Source organism: Aspergillus brunneoviolaceus (genome assembly GCF_003184695.1).
Source record: "Aspergillus brunneoviolaceus CBS 621.78 unplaced genomic scaffold BO95scaffold_6, whole genome shotgun sequence".
NCBI lineage: Eukaryota > Fungi > Ascomycota > Eurotiomycetes > Eurotiales > Aspergillaceae > Aspergillus > Aspergillus brunneoviolaceus.
In genome coordinates this window covers 724,768-742,148 of record NW_020290736.1, presented here as the reverse complement: position 1 = coordinate 742,148, position 17,381 = coordinate 724,768, and the positions used below count along the sequence as shown (strand labels likewise).

At 21.6% G+C, this 17,381-nt stretch overlaps 1 protein-coding gene across 1 annotated transcript; it reads right to left on the bottom strand.

Moving 5' to 3' along the window:
* Positions 1-12,767: 12,767 nt before the first annotated feature.
* BO95DRAFT_353046 (PX domain protein) lies at positions 12,768-15,791 on the bottom strand (the record flags this gene model as incomplete). Its single annotated transcript, XM_025582163.1, has 2 exons — positions 12,768-15,192; positions 15,250-15,791. 2 exons carry the CDS (start codon positions 15,789-15,791, stop codon positions 12,768-12,770), a joined length of 2,967 nt encoding a protein of 988 aa, XP_025446690.1.
* Between the last annotated feature and the right edge of the window lie 1,590 nt (positions 15,792-17,381).

The following is a 17,381-nucleotide window of genomic DNA, read 5'->3' as shown; positions in this document are numbered from 1 at the left end:
TAGTAGCGGAAGGTTAAAATAGTATATTTTTAGATTTTATAATATTAATATTTTTATATTTCCGGTTATTAGTTTTCTAACTTTATAGTATATTAAAATCTTATATTTTTATATTTTTTATTATTAAGTAGAGGCTTTATTATAACTTTATAATTATAGTTTTGGTTTTAGACTTTACCAATTATAATATATTAAATATTATTAATATTAAAATTTTAAAAGGACTTTCTATTTTAATATTTATTATTATTATACTTAAAGTATATTAATACAGCTTATTAATAAGATATAAATATAGTATAATAGCAGTTATAAATTACTATAAACTTATTAAATTTATTATTATAAATAAAAAAATAAATACATATAATTATTTTTATTCTTATAATTATAATACTAGTTATTATATTTCTTATTTATTATCAAGCTTATTAGGTATAATAAAATTAATTAAAATAATATATAGCTATAACTAAAATTAACTATTATTTTAAATAAAAACTAATATAGCTGCTTAGTCTGTCTGTATAAATTTAAAACTATTATTATCTATTATTTTCTATATTAATATTTCTAATTTTTATTTCAATTTGAAAATAATCAGCTAGTAATAGTTATTTAAAATATAAAAACTACTACTATAACTATATCTATAAATTATTTTATCTTTATATATTTTATTTATTTTAAAAAAGATATCTGTTATTATTTTAGTTATTAATATTTATATTTATATTAGTAAGCTAAGATTTTTTAAACTTAAGATTATTATTTTATTAATTATAACCGCGCTAAAAAATATAAAAACTTTTAAAAAAAAATTACTATAATTATTATAATTATTTTTATATTAGTTTTTTTAGTAGCTCTAATAATTATTTTAATCTTAATAAATATTCTTAAAACAATTCTAATATATATTATTAAATTATTCTTAAAAAATTATTTTTCTTAATAATTATTATTTTTATATTAATATATTTATTACATATTCTACTTATTATCTGAGATTTTTACTATTTAAATATTTTACTATTTAAATAACCAAAAAATCGATCATTATAGTAGTTTATATAAATAGATTAATACTAACTATAAGATTAAAATAAAAGTATATTTATATTAATATTAATTACTTCTAAATATTACTAATATAAAAAATCTTCTAATTATATATAATATTTTAGGTAGATATCTAAATAGACTTATTTTAATATATAATTATTTATTTATAATCTATAGTAGCTTGTAAACAAATAAATACTTAAATAATATTAAATTAAAAATTAATATAAAAATATTTAAATATTCTATCTCTTAAAAATATATATATATATTTATATCCACTAAGTAGAAAATACTAATTAAAAACTATATTTTAAAATAATTTATAATGTTTATTTATACTGTAGATACTTAACATATATACTATATTTTTACTATAGTTAATAAAAAGATTAAATATTCTTAAAGTAAATAATATATTCTTATTATTTAAAATACTGGTTTATTTTTATATCAAAAAAATAACCGATATTATCGGATTTTAAAATCTAAATATATTATACTAATTATTTCTCTTTTTTATCTTTTTTTTAATATTAGTTCTAATTTTTATATTTTATATACTTATTCTAGTTATATCGATTATATTCTTATATAAAGCTTTAAGAATATTAGTTTATATTTTTTAGCTTTATTATAATATCAGCAAGCTGTAGTTATAACTAAATTATATTATTTTATTTATTTTTTATTTTAAAAACTTTTAATCTTAATATTTTAATAATAATTATATTAAAACTTTTTATATTAGCAGCTTTTATATCGGTATTTTAGAACTCTATTTTATAAAAACTAGTATAAATATAATTAGATTAAGAAATATAAATAAGTCAAGTAATAAAAATATAAAATTAAATAAAAAAATATAATAAAAAATAAAAAAAATATCTCTTCAGATTATTATTTTTTAAATTGTTTATTACTGTCTAATTATATACAAAACAAATACTTATTAAATAAGAAAATAATAAAATTTCTACGGATATTGTTAGTCTAAAAATAATTAAAATAATATATTTAAAAAAAGTTCTGATATAGAAAAGATAGAATTATTAGATAATATTCTAGCTATAATTAATAAATTAAACAAAATATTTTATAAAAATAATATAGTTTAGATTAATAAAAATATATAAAACTTATATAAATAATATAAATATTTTTAAAATAAATTATTATAGTATCTATAAGACTAGATAATTTAATATCTTATTAAAAACCTCTTATAAAGAATTTAGTAAAAAATATATTAAGTTTTCTAATATCTAAAATCTTAATATAAAAAAATCTATAGTTGTAATTTTCGGAAGCTTTAATAATATATTTATTAATATAACTCTTATTAAAATAATAATATAATATTTATTAATCTAAATCTTATATAGCCGAGTAGTTAATTTAAATTATTATTAAATACTAGCAGTTTAAATAGCTAAAATATATATACTATTTTTAAAAAAATAAATTTTATAAAATATCTAAAGTCTTGAACAGCTTTCTTAAATATTAAATAATTAATATTCTAGTTTAATAAATAAAAGATTATATTTACTAATTTAATAATCTTAGAATTATAAGTATATAAAATATATAATATATTATATTTTTATTCAGCTGTTAAATATCTTAGCTGTTTAATATATTATAAAATATTATAATTTAATATTCTAGCTGTATAGATCTTAATATTTCTATATTTATATTAATTTATATAAAAAAATAGTTATATTTTAGAACACAAATATAAAAATATATAAAATAAAAAAAGTAGTCGGATTTCCGGTTTTTATATTATTAAAATAAAATATAAGCTCGATAAAAAAAAATTAATATTTAAAAAAATACTTTTTAATATTCTAAAAAATATATCTAAAAGAACTTAAAATCATGCTAGATATACTACTAACTTATTACTAATATACTAAACTAAAAGTTATTAAAATATAAAAATATTAAGATAATATAGTAATATAAATTATTATTTCTTCTAAGTATAAAATATAGAGTATTAAATATATATATAAAAATTAAAAAAGACAGAAGAAATAAAAGAAAAAAAAATAAAACAAAAAAAAATAAAACAGAAGAAACAGAGTTAACAAATAAACAGTACTTTTTCTTTTAATAATTTTTAAACTATTACCTTTTCTATCAGTTCTGGTTTAGTTTTATTTTTATTTTTTATAAAAATATTAGTTAGCTAGATAATATTTGTTATTATATCTATAATAATAAAAATCTTCTTTTTCTAAATTCTTTTTATTTTAAAATAGTTTTAAGAAAAAAAGCTTATTATTGAATTATAAAAGTCCCGGTTTTTTAAAAACTTTAATTAAATAATTATTCTATTTATTCAAATCTTACTTTTCTTAAGTTAATATTAATTAATTAATTAATTAATTAATTTATATATATATATATATCAGTTCTAATAGCCGAGTAGCGGCAGGTCCCAGTCCTATAAATAAATAAGTTATAAAAATATTAAAATTATTTATAACTAAAAGTCTCAGCCAGTTGATTATTTTTTTTCTAAATTTTAATTCTTATATAATTTTCTATAAAAATTTTATATAGTGTTTTTTTGTATAATAAACTAATAATATTTAATAATCTTTAAATATATCTATCTTAATATTTACTATACTAGTCAATTTTTTTAAATATTAATTAACAGCTACTACAACCTTCAGCTGTTATATAATTTAAAATCTAGATTTATTATTAATATTATTTATTAATTAATCTAAAGGCCTTTCGATCTTATAATTTTAATATAATAAATAAAAACTTACTATTAAAGAAAACTAGTTAATCATAAGTTAAATAAATAATTAAATAATATATAAATTAGCTAGCAGTTAGTAATCTTTTTATATATAAAATAATTATATTTTAATAAATATAATATTAAAGATAATATCAGTTAGACTTTAGAATTAATCTAAAAATCTTATATATAGTATAAAGCAGATTATTTATTTTATTATTTTTTTTAAAATTATTAAAAGTTAATAAGTTTTTTCTTAGCTTAAAAATATTTTAATAAAAGAAATTATATCTTAGATATTTAATAAAAATATATCTAACAAAATAAAATTTTTATTTATAAAAATATATAGTCGATTTAATAGTTTTAATACTTTCTAAATATATATCTAAAATAGTTTTGTAATTAATATCTAAATTAATATTAAAAACTATACTTAATATAAACTTATATATAAACTAAAAATATACTTATTTTTTATAATATTAATAAAAATAAAGAAAATATAAAAACTATATAAATTATTAATTTAATTAGTTTTTTATTATTAGTAAGCTAGATTCTAAAGCTGTTAATATATAACAAAAATTAATATAAAAGATATTAATTAATTAGTAGTCCAAACAGCGACTATTTTAATATTTTAATTTATCAATTTATTATTTAGTACATTTTTATAATCCGAAAAGTATTAAAAATATATTTATTAACCGGTTTTTTATATATAGTTAGGCTAGTTAATTATTTATTTAATAATTATTTATTTTAATTGATATTAGAATTTAATACAAGCTGTTATAACTATTCAATTATTAATGAAAATTACTATTAATTTTAATTTAAAAATAGTTAGAATTAATATTATCCGAAAAATAATATTTTTATAAATAAATATGTTAAGTTTTTTTTAATAAAAGCTAAAATAAGTTTTATATTAGTTAGTTCCGTAGAATATATTATATAAATATTTTTTTAATTAATTAATATAATTTAATTTTTAATATCAATTATTATTATAATATTAATATTAATAAAATAGCTGCTGCTGTTAGTATATATAAAAAATAATAAAAATAAAAAAATATATTTTTAAAAGGTTCTTTTTCAAAATAAATAATATTAATAACAGAAAATTATTATTATAATAAAACTAATATTAATTTAATAATTTTAATAATATTAATATATTTAGATTAAACCCAAGATTTTAACCCGGCCGGTATTTTAAATAGTTTAATAATAATATAATTAAATTGGTTTTCGAACTATTAAAATGATATTTATTAAAATAAATCTATCGAATGAAAAATAAAATTTAATAATAAAATAATAATATTATAATCTAAAAATAAGTATTTTTAATAGTTTTTTTAATTGAAATCTATAGTATTAAGATATTAAAATACATTTTAAAAATAGTTTTAACAGTAACATAAAAAATCTTTATTACATAATATAAAACTTTATATTAAATATTCTTAAAATATTTTATAATACTAATAATAATTTTTTAAAAGACCCGAACGTCTCAAATAAATTAAATAAAATATTTAAAAAATAAGTAGAAAATAAAAATAATAGTATATATATAATATAAATTAATAACTAATATATTTTAAATAAAGTTTATAATTAATAAAATTATAATTATTAGCTAGATAGCTTTAGTTTTTAATTAAATAAAATAAATAGTTTTAGTAAGTTTAAAATGAAAAAAAAGCCTTAAATAATAAAAATTCTATATTAGTTTGACTATTATATTTATAATAATTAAAAACTTATTTAATTATATAATAAGAATATTTCTATATAAAATAGTCTCCGGACTATATTAATAAAACTATACTTTAAAAATAAAAATATTAAGATATACTAGTACTACTAGATTTTTATATAATAATAAAATCTTTATAAATAAATATAATTTTTAAAAATAATATTTTTTTATATTAATATATAGATATTATTTATATAGCTAATAATAAGAATATAGCTGTTTATAAAAAATAGTTTAAATAAATTAATATTATAAAATAAATAAAAAATATATAAAAGTAGTAAGTTTTAAATAATATTTATAATTATATTTTTTTATAATTTCTTTTATATAATAACAGCAGTTTATAAGTTAGTAAAAAGAATAATTTCATTAATAATTTTAGCTATTACCAGACGTTTTTAAAAATTATATAAAAAATATAAATATATTATATTATTATAAGCTTTTTAAATATTAATTATTAATAAACTAGTTATTAGATAATTAATTTATTATATAATATAAATCTATTTAAAGTTGAATATAAAATATAATTATAGAATTTCTTTTTATATTTATTTATATAATATTTTAGAAACAGTCCGAGGACTTTTATTTTATAATTAATTTAAAAAATCATTATTAATTTAAAAATCTTATTTAGTATATTAAATAAAATAATTAATTAAAGTTTTTTAAATAAAATATAATTATTTTTATGTAATTGATAGATAATAATAATAATTAACCAGCAGAAGTATTAAAAAAATAATTTATATTATATATATTAAAAATATTATCTAATTATTATTTAATAAAAAAAACTTATTAAAAAATTGAATTAAATAATTAATTAAAGCCGAAAGGTTTTTTAAATATAATTTATTTTAATATAATAATTATAGTAATAGTAATTAAAATCTTAATAAGATCTTTTATTATTATATTAATAATAATTGGTTTAATTAATTAATTAATTATTAATGATAATTATATTATAATTAGTTAACTAATTTATTTTAATAAATTCATTGGTTAGTATTAATTTATTTTCAATATTTTATTATTAAAATAAATACCGGGCTGAAATCTAGTATTATATATATTAATATATAATGTATTTTTATTTATTAGTTTTTCTAGAAAAAATAATAGTTAAGATATTCTTTAAGCTATTATATAATTTATATTAAATTAATAATAATATAAATATTATTTTTTTATATAATTATTTTTCTAGTAGAAGCAGTTTTAAACTTTTATTAATAATAATATTAAACAGCCGGCTGGTGATATTATGAATATAAATATATTTTAATAGATTTTATAATAAATAATATAAATTAAAATTATTTAAAAATATGTATTTTTTTAGTTTTTATAAAACTATAGTAAGTAGGTTAAATATTAGATTTTTTTATTTAAATTCTTTTTATAGAAATCTTTATTTTTAGATTCGAATATCGGTTCGGGCTTATTAGTTTTATATAAAATTTTTTTTTAGATTAATATATATTATAAATATAAATATAGTTTTTCTTTAGAATTTATAGTATAAAAATATTAAAAGTCTCAATTAATACTAGATTATTTATATTTTTAAATTAATATATTTATTTACAAAAAAGTAGACCTATAAAATAAGTTTTATATTTAATATTATTTTTATAATTAAATAGAAATATTTTTTTAAAATCTAAAATTATATAGTTAATTAGCTATTATAATAATTTTTTTGAGATTTTTAAATAATAATAAATTTTATATTTTATGTTTTCTTCTTACTAAAAAGATATATTATAATAATATTAGATTTTCAATAATTTATTCATATAGTTTAAAGTTGTTTATAATATAATTAATAATATCTAAAACAAGAATATTAAGCTTATTATTATCATTTTTATTTAAAATAATAAACTCATTATAATATTAACTATAGTATTAGATTATAAGCTTAATTATATATAAAACATTATTAAAACTAAAAACTAATATAGTTTTAATTAGTATTAATATATTTATAGAAAAGCTATAATTATAAATATTAATTTTTATATTTTTTTAATTATTTTTTATAATAGTATTCTAACTATTTATTATGATTAATATTAATTATAATATTAGTTTTTATAACTAAAATTAGTACAATTTCTAATTTCTATATAATTCATTTTTATTAATTTTTATTATAAATTATATTTATTTTATATTTTATTAAGCAGCTGCTGATATATTATAATTAAATAAATTTAAAACTTATTTTAGATTTCAAAGTAATTTAAACAGTAATATTATTATTAATAAAAGAAAGTTTAGTATATAATATAAAAATATTTAATTAATACTATTATATAGTTTTTATTTAATTCTTTTATATAAATATAATTAAAAATAAAATAGTTTAATCTAAAGTTTATATATTTAATATATATTTTATTATTTTTAAATATATAGTTTATAAACCTATATAAATTTATATAATAAATATAAATCCGGTTTTTCTGATAATACTATTTAATATAATTATATTTTTAATATTTAAAATATTATAAAAGCTACTAATTATACTTATAATAATTATTATAAAAATATTTATTATAATTAGATTATTAAGTTTAACTACTAATATAAAAAACTTATTTTGATTTAATAATAGTGTAGCTACGCGGCTACACGTGAAGACGTGAAGACCTCAAGATCTTGATATTCCTTGATTGATTGATTGATTACAAGTGTACGAACGTGCATGCCTATAAATATGGCAATGCAAATACATAAGGAAGGAGCCATGGGATAGGTGGAGACACAGAGAAGGAGAAGACATGGAGAAGGAGAAGGAAGAGATGTGGAGACATTAACAAATAGTTTTCTAAAGCTGTTTCTAGCTGATATATATAATTTTAGTAAATATTATAATTAAATAATTAGTATTAATATTTTTAATTTTTTTTATTAAAATTTTTTATTATTCTATAAGATTTTTATAGTTACTATAATTAATATCTATATTTTTTAATTTTTATATTCAGGTTAAATATTTTAACTTATAATAATTATATATAAATAAAATATTCTAGATTCTTTAGATTATTAGTTATAAAAATTATATTATTATTAAATAATATAAAGTCTATAAGAATCTTATAATAAATAATTATTTTATTTTTTATATTAGTTATATTTTTATCAATATAATTTATTAAAATCTTATTATTATAGTATAATAGATTAACTATAATATTTGCAGTTTTTATATTTATAAATAATAAGATTTTTAATAAAAATTAAATATATTAATAAATTATTTAAGTCTACCGACTTATCTATAATATTAATTATATTAATTTAGATTTTAATAAACTAATTATTTATATATAATTCAAAAATAATAATTATAATTATATAGTAAGTAATATTAATTTATAAATATATTTTAAAAATTATTATTAATAATAAAATAGCTGCAGGTCTATTAAAATCATTAATAATTTTGATAACTTTAATAATTTATAATTATTAGTTTATTTATATTTGAAAAATATTTTTAATTTTTTTAATATTCTTATAGAGAGTTTTAACTGAAAATATTTTAATAATCTAATTAATAAAATTAATAAGATTTTTAATCAGCAGAAAAAATATTAATTTTAAATAAATCATTATTTATTTTTTTTAGTTTTTTAAATTACTTAAAAATATTATTAATAATTTTTATATATATTTATAAATTTTTATAGCAGTAGTCGGCCCTAATTTAAAATTATATCAACTTTTTAAAAAAAACTTAAATAACAATAAGCTATTATATAACTATAAAGACTAAAAATATTATTAAAAAATATTAAATTAATTAAAAAGAAAATTAGATATAACTTTTTCTTTTTTCTAATTAATAATTTAATAGTGGCGTGCTGTTTAGTATAGCTGGCGCGGTTTTACTTGGCTTCTTAAGTTAATTTATAATAGATTATAATAGATACTATTTTTAAATATTTAATAATTCTAATATATATTTATAGATATATTGGTTAAGCTTTGGTACTAATTTTAAGAAACAGTTTAAATATAGTTATAATTTTATTTAGACTTAAAATTATACTTTAGAATATCTAAATAAAAATAAAGGTTTTTTATATTTTAATTACTATATTAATAAGCCTGTTTAAGTTGTTATACTATATTAAATTATAGAATAATTATATTATAAATTAAAAAATTTATTAAATAAAAAAACCTTATAATTGTTTAGCTTTCTAATAATAATTTAAAGATTTTTATTAATTTATTAGTATTATCTCTATTAATAGATAAAATCTTAATAATTAATTATAAATAAGTTTTTTTTAATTTTTGATATAATATTTTTAGTATAATATTTTGAGTATTGTATTTTTGGTATAATATTTTGAGTATTGTATTTTTAGTATAATATTTTTAGTATGATATTTTTAGTATAATATTTTTAAAAGGTTTCTTCGAAGGTATATTATAAATTATAAATCTATTCTATTTTGTATTATAAATTAAAGTAAAAAAGATAGAGATTTTCTTAGATTTAATTTCTTTTTTCAATATAAAAATAAAACTATATTGATATAGTATATTTCTATTTCTATTAATAATTTAATATTTTTATAATCCAATTATAAAATTTAAACTAATTTTCTTTATTATTTTAACTATTTTAATTCAAAAATAGTAGCTTATACTTTTTAAATATCTGTCTTTATTAAATATATTCTGTTTAGAATAAACAAAATGTTTTAGAGTAATTTTTTAAGAATTTAATAAATTATATGATAGTTTTCCTTATATAATCAAAAATTTGAAAGATTAGAAATTATCAAAAACTATTTAATATAGTAGATATGCTGGTTAGACGAGATAAATAAAATAATTTAAACCAAAAAAATAAAAAAAAAAGTTAAAAATAGATTTTTTAATTTTAAAATTATTTTTAGAAAATCTTCTCTTCTAAAAGATTCTAAAATAATATAATATAAAAAAAAGATAAGTAATATAATAATATAAATACTTGGATTAAAAGTTTATTGAATTAGTATCAATCTAAAAGCGGGCTGCCATTATAGTAGATATAGGCTGCTGTAGTGGGATACCTGGTATTATATAACAGCTAAAAATATTTATAATTTTAATAATTTATAATTCTTAATTTATTTATAGTTGAAGAATATTTTTAATATAACTAAAATTTTTATAAAAGATATTTATTATAAAGATTTTTATAATCTAACCGGCGAAATTAATAAGATTATTAATTAATAAAGAAAATTAATTTTATCAAGCTATTATTGGTTTTTTTTTAATTCTTTAAAAATATTATTAATAGCTATTATATATGTATACATTTTGATAATAATAATCGGTCTTAAGTTAAAACTATATAAGTTTTCTAAAAAATATTCTAGAAAATATTAAGCTGCTATATAATTATAAAACTAAAAATATTATTAAAAAAATAATAAATAAAAAAAGAATTAGATATAATTTTTTGTTTTCTTAAATTAATAATTTTATAGTCGCGTGCTGTTTGGTGTAGCTGGCACAATTTAAAATGTTTATTATATTAATATTTAATATATAAATAATAATAATATAAAAGTCATAAAAATTTTTATTATTATATATATAGAATCTATAATATCATAATTTATATATAAATAAATAGTTTTAATAATTTTGTTTATATTAACTAAATATTTTATAAAACATTTAATAAAATTATTTTTTTATAAATCTATTATAAAATTAGATATAATTTTTTACTCTTTCTAATCAATAGTTATGGGTAGTATGCTGTTTGGTGTAGCTGGCGTAGTTTTGCTAGTGGTTACAGATGAGGGATAGTTGTCATTTGGCTCCTGCGACGTGCATATAACCAATATATAATTAAAATAAGTTATATATTAGATAGGCTTAATATATAGTAATTTAATATTATAAAATTATAATAGTTATAATAAGTACTTAGAATTATATTAGAATCTTAAGATCTTTTAGGGGCCGAAGATTATATATTAGAGTTTATTAAAAGCCAAATAGTATATATATTAGGATTATTATAAGAGTTTATTCTATATATAAATCCTTACCTTAGGATAATCTTTCAGTATATTACCTTTATACAGGATAAATTACTAGCTTCTTTCTTGGTTATTAATAGTCTTAGCAGTTACTGTAAGCCCCGGTTATAATGATCACGCTTATAACAATGCTTGGCGGCCTACTTTTTAAGCCAGTTATATTATCTTTAGAGATGATAAAAGTAGGGCTTATATCTTACAAAGTGATATATTGATTTTTTTTCTATATACAAATATTGTTATAAAGAAGTATATATCACATGCGGTCATGTGGAGGTACTCTTATTGGCTAGAAAATAACGATATTTGCCTATAATGATGTCAAGGTCTGTAACGAATTCAATCGTTATAAAGGGGGTTTACAGTACGTGGAGTGGATAAGATTCACGCGACCCTTCCCGAAGGGTCACGCGACCTGTAGCCATGTTTTGCTAACTTGCTTATATGACCGACTTGCTTACTACTTACATTGTAACCTACTCCGCAGATTTTACGACTTGTAATAAACTAAAACAATATTTCAGCACTGAAGACAAATGTTTACATCAAAAATAGATATAATAATTAAGAAGTATAAAATAAGTAGTATAGTCACCTCAAACGGCGATCAAAGAGTTTTATTGATATCTGAATGATTTTACAGGCTGTGAAATTTGTGGCGAGGAAGAGTACAGTAGAGAGATGGTAACCTCGTATCTTTTAGATAAGGATACTAAAGTTCCGTAAGAAGTTGTTCTCTTGTAAGAATAAATTATAGTATCTTAGACGCTGATATATTGCCTCTCTGCCTATGTAGAGGCCTAAGAAGTGGGTGTAGAAATCACAAGAATTAGTTTACTTCAATAGACTTCATCTCGGCATTCGTGAGTAAAGATAAGGTCTATGCTGACAACTGCATGAATCGAGTATGAGTTAAACACCGACACATTCAATTATAAGGTTCCAAACCCATGTCCAGGCAATAGGGTAAGAAGTAAGAATTTAAGTCAGCAAAACACGATCAATACATCCATCGGACGATGATTCTTATGCACTGCTGTTGATGTGTTGTGTAATACATATACAGCTAGAAGACAATCGCCCTCAACACCTGTAGCAGAAGGGAAAACATAAATCCTTGTGCGATAATTCTGACCTGGAGACAATCAAAGAGCTTACCCAGAGCTTCTTTGCTAGCAGCTGTTCCCATGAGACCGGTGAGCGCCTGCGGTAGCCCTTTTTCAACAAACAGCCTTCGCGCAGTCTCTTTCAAGCGCTCTTTCTCTGGCCCACTCATAGGCCCACGCAGGCTTGTAATCTCAGCTTCCGTGGGAAGAGCATTTTCACGAAGTTTCATGAGATACGATCCGATTGCGTCATCAGAAAAATGCGACTTGATAACAGACTCCTGGAACACCTCGCGAATCATCTCCAAATTCGGGTTTCCTGGGCGCAACACGTAAGTCTTGGCGGCATTGAGCAGCCTTCGGCGAATGTCCCAGACTGAGGACAATGTATACAGTTCATTAATCACGGCAAAGATGAGTTCCAGGGCTGTCCGGGCTTCCTCTTGTGTGATAGAATTGCCTTGGATTCTTCTTTCTTGTTCCTCTACTTGAATTGTGCGACAGTCCATTTTATCGCCAGATGCACCCAGCATCTCTGGGCTCAAGGAGCACTCCCCAACGCTTGAAGAATCGACTTCTGGATCCAAGATGATGGAAGCCGGACGGTTCAAATCATTGCCGTCAACTGCGGCTGCTTGAGACCCGCCAGGCGGTATGGTTCCCAACGAGCGGGAAATGTCTGAAGGCTTTCCATCTGCAGAAGATTGTGATGTCATCAAATGGCTTCTATTATCGGATAGCATAGAATGAGCCCAATCACAGGAAACTTCACTGGATTGAGTGACAATAGGGTGCTGGGTCGAAGAACCACACCCGTGCTCATATTGCTGGTCAACAACTGAGGAATAATGATCAGATCTGCTACTTTCAGCGCCGAGGGCAAGCTCTTTGCCGCACCCACTCCCGAATACGCCAGTCATACCTTCAAAAACACGTCCCGGCACGCCCTTAGGCGCGTTGGCAAATACACCGAGAACGCCCTTCCCCATTGCCCCGAGTGTATTCGGAACCGGAAAGGAAAGTCCAATCTTCCTTGACGCAGCGATTGAACCAGTTCCCATGCTACCATCCCTGTTAAGGAAACACTTCATCTTTTCACTTTCGGCGAGTGGTCCATTCTCGAGGGCACAACGAAGATACTGCTCTAGTCTTTTGGCTAGACCTAGTCTGGTCTGGCCTTTCCACGGAGGTAGAGCTGGGAAAAGATCCATGAAATCATGAATTTCGTTCAACTTCGAGATCGTACTCAAGGTATTGTGAAGGGATTCGAAGTCAGCATAATTCCTGAAAACCATCCAGCCGGTAGACCTTGTCAATTGCGGTTCTATTTGAAGCAAAAACTCGCATGTTGGCTTAAACCGAAAGTGTTCACCACCTTCCGAGTCCAGATTTAGATCGATACTCAAAGCGGCATGATGAAACGTCAGATACGGGGATGATGCCGCCTCATCCAAGACTATGTCGCCAGTAGGTGGCGCCGATGATTGAGGGAGAGCTGACGTTTCGCAATTTCCACTTTCCATTGCTTCTAGTGTCATGTGCTCTTCTGCATGTGCGAGTGATGAGTGGCTGTGAAAATCTACACCGAGAGGGGGGCAATTCGTGCCTTCGTTGCTCGTTACAGGAGGAGCTCCGGCACGACCTCGATTTTGTGCGAGGTTTAGAAATTCCTCCCTCTGCGGGGACACAGCCGCACCGCGTTGCTTGAAGGATGCCGCCTCTGTATTTTCAGCTGTTGTCATTTGGCTAGTAGGAGAGTCAGAGTCTCGTAGGGGAGAAGCGTTATCTTCGCATGACTCGAAATTGCAGTCAGACATCGTCATCCGACTGGTATCACTGACTGTCACGTCTTGGCTTTTGGCTTTATCAACACCGAGATCTATGGCCTGCATTATTTGGGATTCACCTTCCCCAAGAAGTTGTACGATCCACGCATTAATGGTCTCTGGCTGTGAGAGAGCTGAGACGACCGAGTCGGACATGATACTGGAAAGTACATCGCGAAGAAACTGTCTCATCAGGGCGCAATCATGGACGTTCGAATCGAGGTATCCCGACAAAATGTCTTCTGCTACCATTTTCATTTTTTGTCGCTGCTGTTCTTTTTGTAGGATATTCGCTAGGTTGCTGGCTGGGTGCAGATCTAGATAGCGTGATATGAACCGCTCGGGTGATTCCGCAAACTCAGCAGCATTGAAGGCAGCAGACAACTCATTCAAGAACACGATCATGAGGGAGCTAAAGTTAATGAGAAGCTCCAGGAAAGTGTCGGCAGGTCGCTTGCGGGAAATATGCAGCCCCAATCTTGTAACAAAGCCGACCAGCACTTCTCGACACGATGTTGTAAATGTCGATTCAGGTGGTAATATTAGCTTGGACCACTGGCTACATGATAGATTTATACTGTGAGCTCGGTATACAATTAAACATATAAGGACTTACTTCACATATTTATTGAGAATCTCATCTCTGATTGACCTTAAGGATGCAGCTGTCTTCGGTCCAAATGAGGAGAAATCAGGTTTAATTGTATGCATGCCCTCATTTTGCCCCTCGCTCTCATCCGCCCGTTGACCATTGCGGTCAGGTTTCCGATCTTCCCAATCAAGTAAAGGACTTGGAAATGCTTGTAATGGTTCGATCTTCTTTGATCGGTTCTTTCTCAATATCCCACTAGTGATTTCATGGGCTGTATTCTCCCAGGAGGAATGCAAGATAAAGCCAGCAAGAGCTCCGATCAGGAGGAAGCCAAACTTTCCTAGAATAAAAGCAGTGGTGATAGTGGCACATGCAACAACACCTAGAAGTACTTCATTACTGGTCGATGCAAGGAATTGAAGAGCCACATCGACAGTGCTTCTCTGGTTTGAGAGAGCGTTGTTGTGAGCTGCTGATGTTCCATCATGATGAAGCAGGGTATGCTTCTGGTGGATGTCTTTGTCTATAGGTGGGCGATGAATGATGTTGGTGTTGTCATCAACCATTGCTATTACGAATAGCAGGATAGGTCAGAATTTAAGTGGGAGGTAGATTCTATACGGGACACATAACAGAATGTGGAGGTCAGTGCTATACTGGATAAAGAGGATATATATTTACAAGTAACTTACTACTCCGTAGTAGGTAAGATAATCGGATATCTCTCGTTCCATGTGTCAGTCAGTACCTGGATATCCATATTAGAGTACTCCATGGAATTGCAAGCCGCCCGTCACGTGCCCACCCACGAGAGTCTATACCACGTCAAAATGGTATAAAATAAACCAATTCTATCACTACTCGTCGCTACGGCGCCGCACCACCTACAGTAAAGGATCGCCTCTATCTTACAAATAATTCTAAATGAAAATTACAAATAAATTTCTTTATATAATAAACAATCACCTAATTCTATTCATTTTTCTACTAAAATAATAGCTGATAATTATAAAATTAAAGAAGCATATTATATAGCTGTTATTTTATTAATCTACTAAAAAATTACAGCCGAAGAAAAAACTAAAATTATCAAAATTATAAAAAACTAGAGGTTGAACTTTTAATATTTTTAAAATCATATTTTAAGTGATTTTATTAATATTTTATTTTTATTTATATATTTTTTAATAATCCCGACCGCGCCTAAATCACTTTACATATAATAAACTTTATTAACTAAAATAAAAATCTTATAAATTTACTATATTTTTATTTAATTTAAATATTTAAATTTAAAGAATATATATATATTAATATTTTTTATCTTAAAAAATTATATTAAATAAAAACTTGTAAATTATTATAGTATAGACTTTGTATATCTATTTATCTGATTAATCTATTCGGTTAATCTATTGTATCTATTTAATCTGTTTAACTTATTTAAGTAATTTTTTAGTAATTTAACTATTTTTATAACTATTTTATATATAATCTATAATTTTTTAAATTCTTCATTTATATCTAATTCTATTATAGCATTTCAAGCTAAATATAATTTATAAATCTAGAAATAATTTTATCTAGTAGCTAGTAGAAAATTGAAAAAAAAATTACAAAAAATTAATCAACTAGAAAGAGTATTAGGAACTACTTGACGCAGTAGACACGCTAGTTAGGCAAGATAAGCAAGATAAAGAAGATAGAAAAATAGCTAAAAGCAGTCTTCTTTCGACTTAGAACTAATTTATAAGAAATCTTCTCCTCTAAAGAATTCTAGGATAATATATTATATAAAAAGAAGAAAATGAGTAGTATAATACTACAGATATTTGGATTAAAAACCCGTCGAATCAGTGTCGACCCAGAAGTAGACTGCTATTATAGTAGATATAGACTACCGTAACAGAAGGTATTATATAACATAGAGCTGTTATTTCTATTATTTAGTCTAACTAAGAACCAGATATCAGCCTGCTTCTTGACACAAATCTGCTTTTAATCAATACTTAGTTTAAAAAAGATTATTATAATCTAATTTATTCTTATTAGATTCTAAATAACTACTAATTATAATATAATATTAAAGTCTATAACTGCTTTTAAAAACATTTTTTGATTTTATATTCTATAATTCTAAAGACTAGTATAAATTA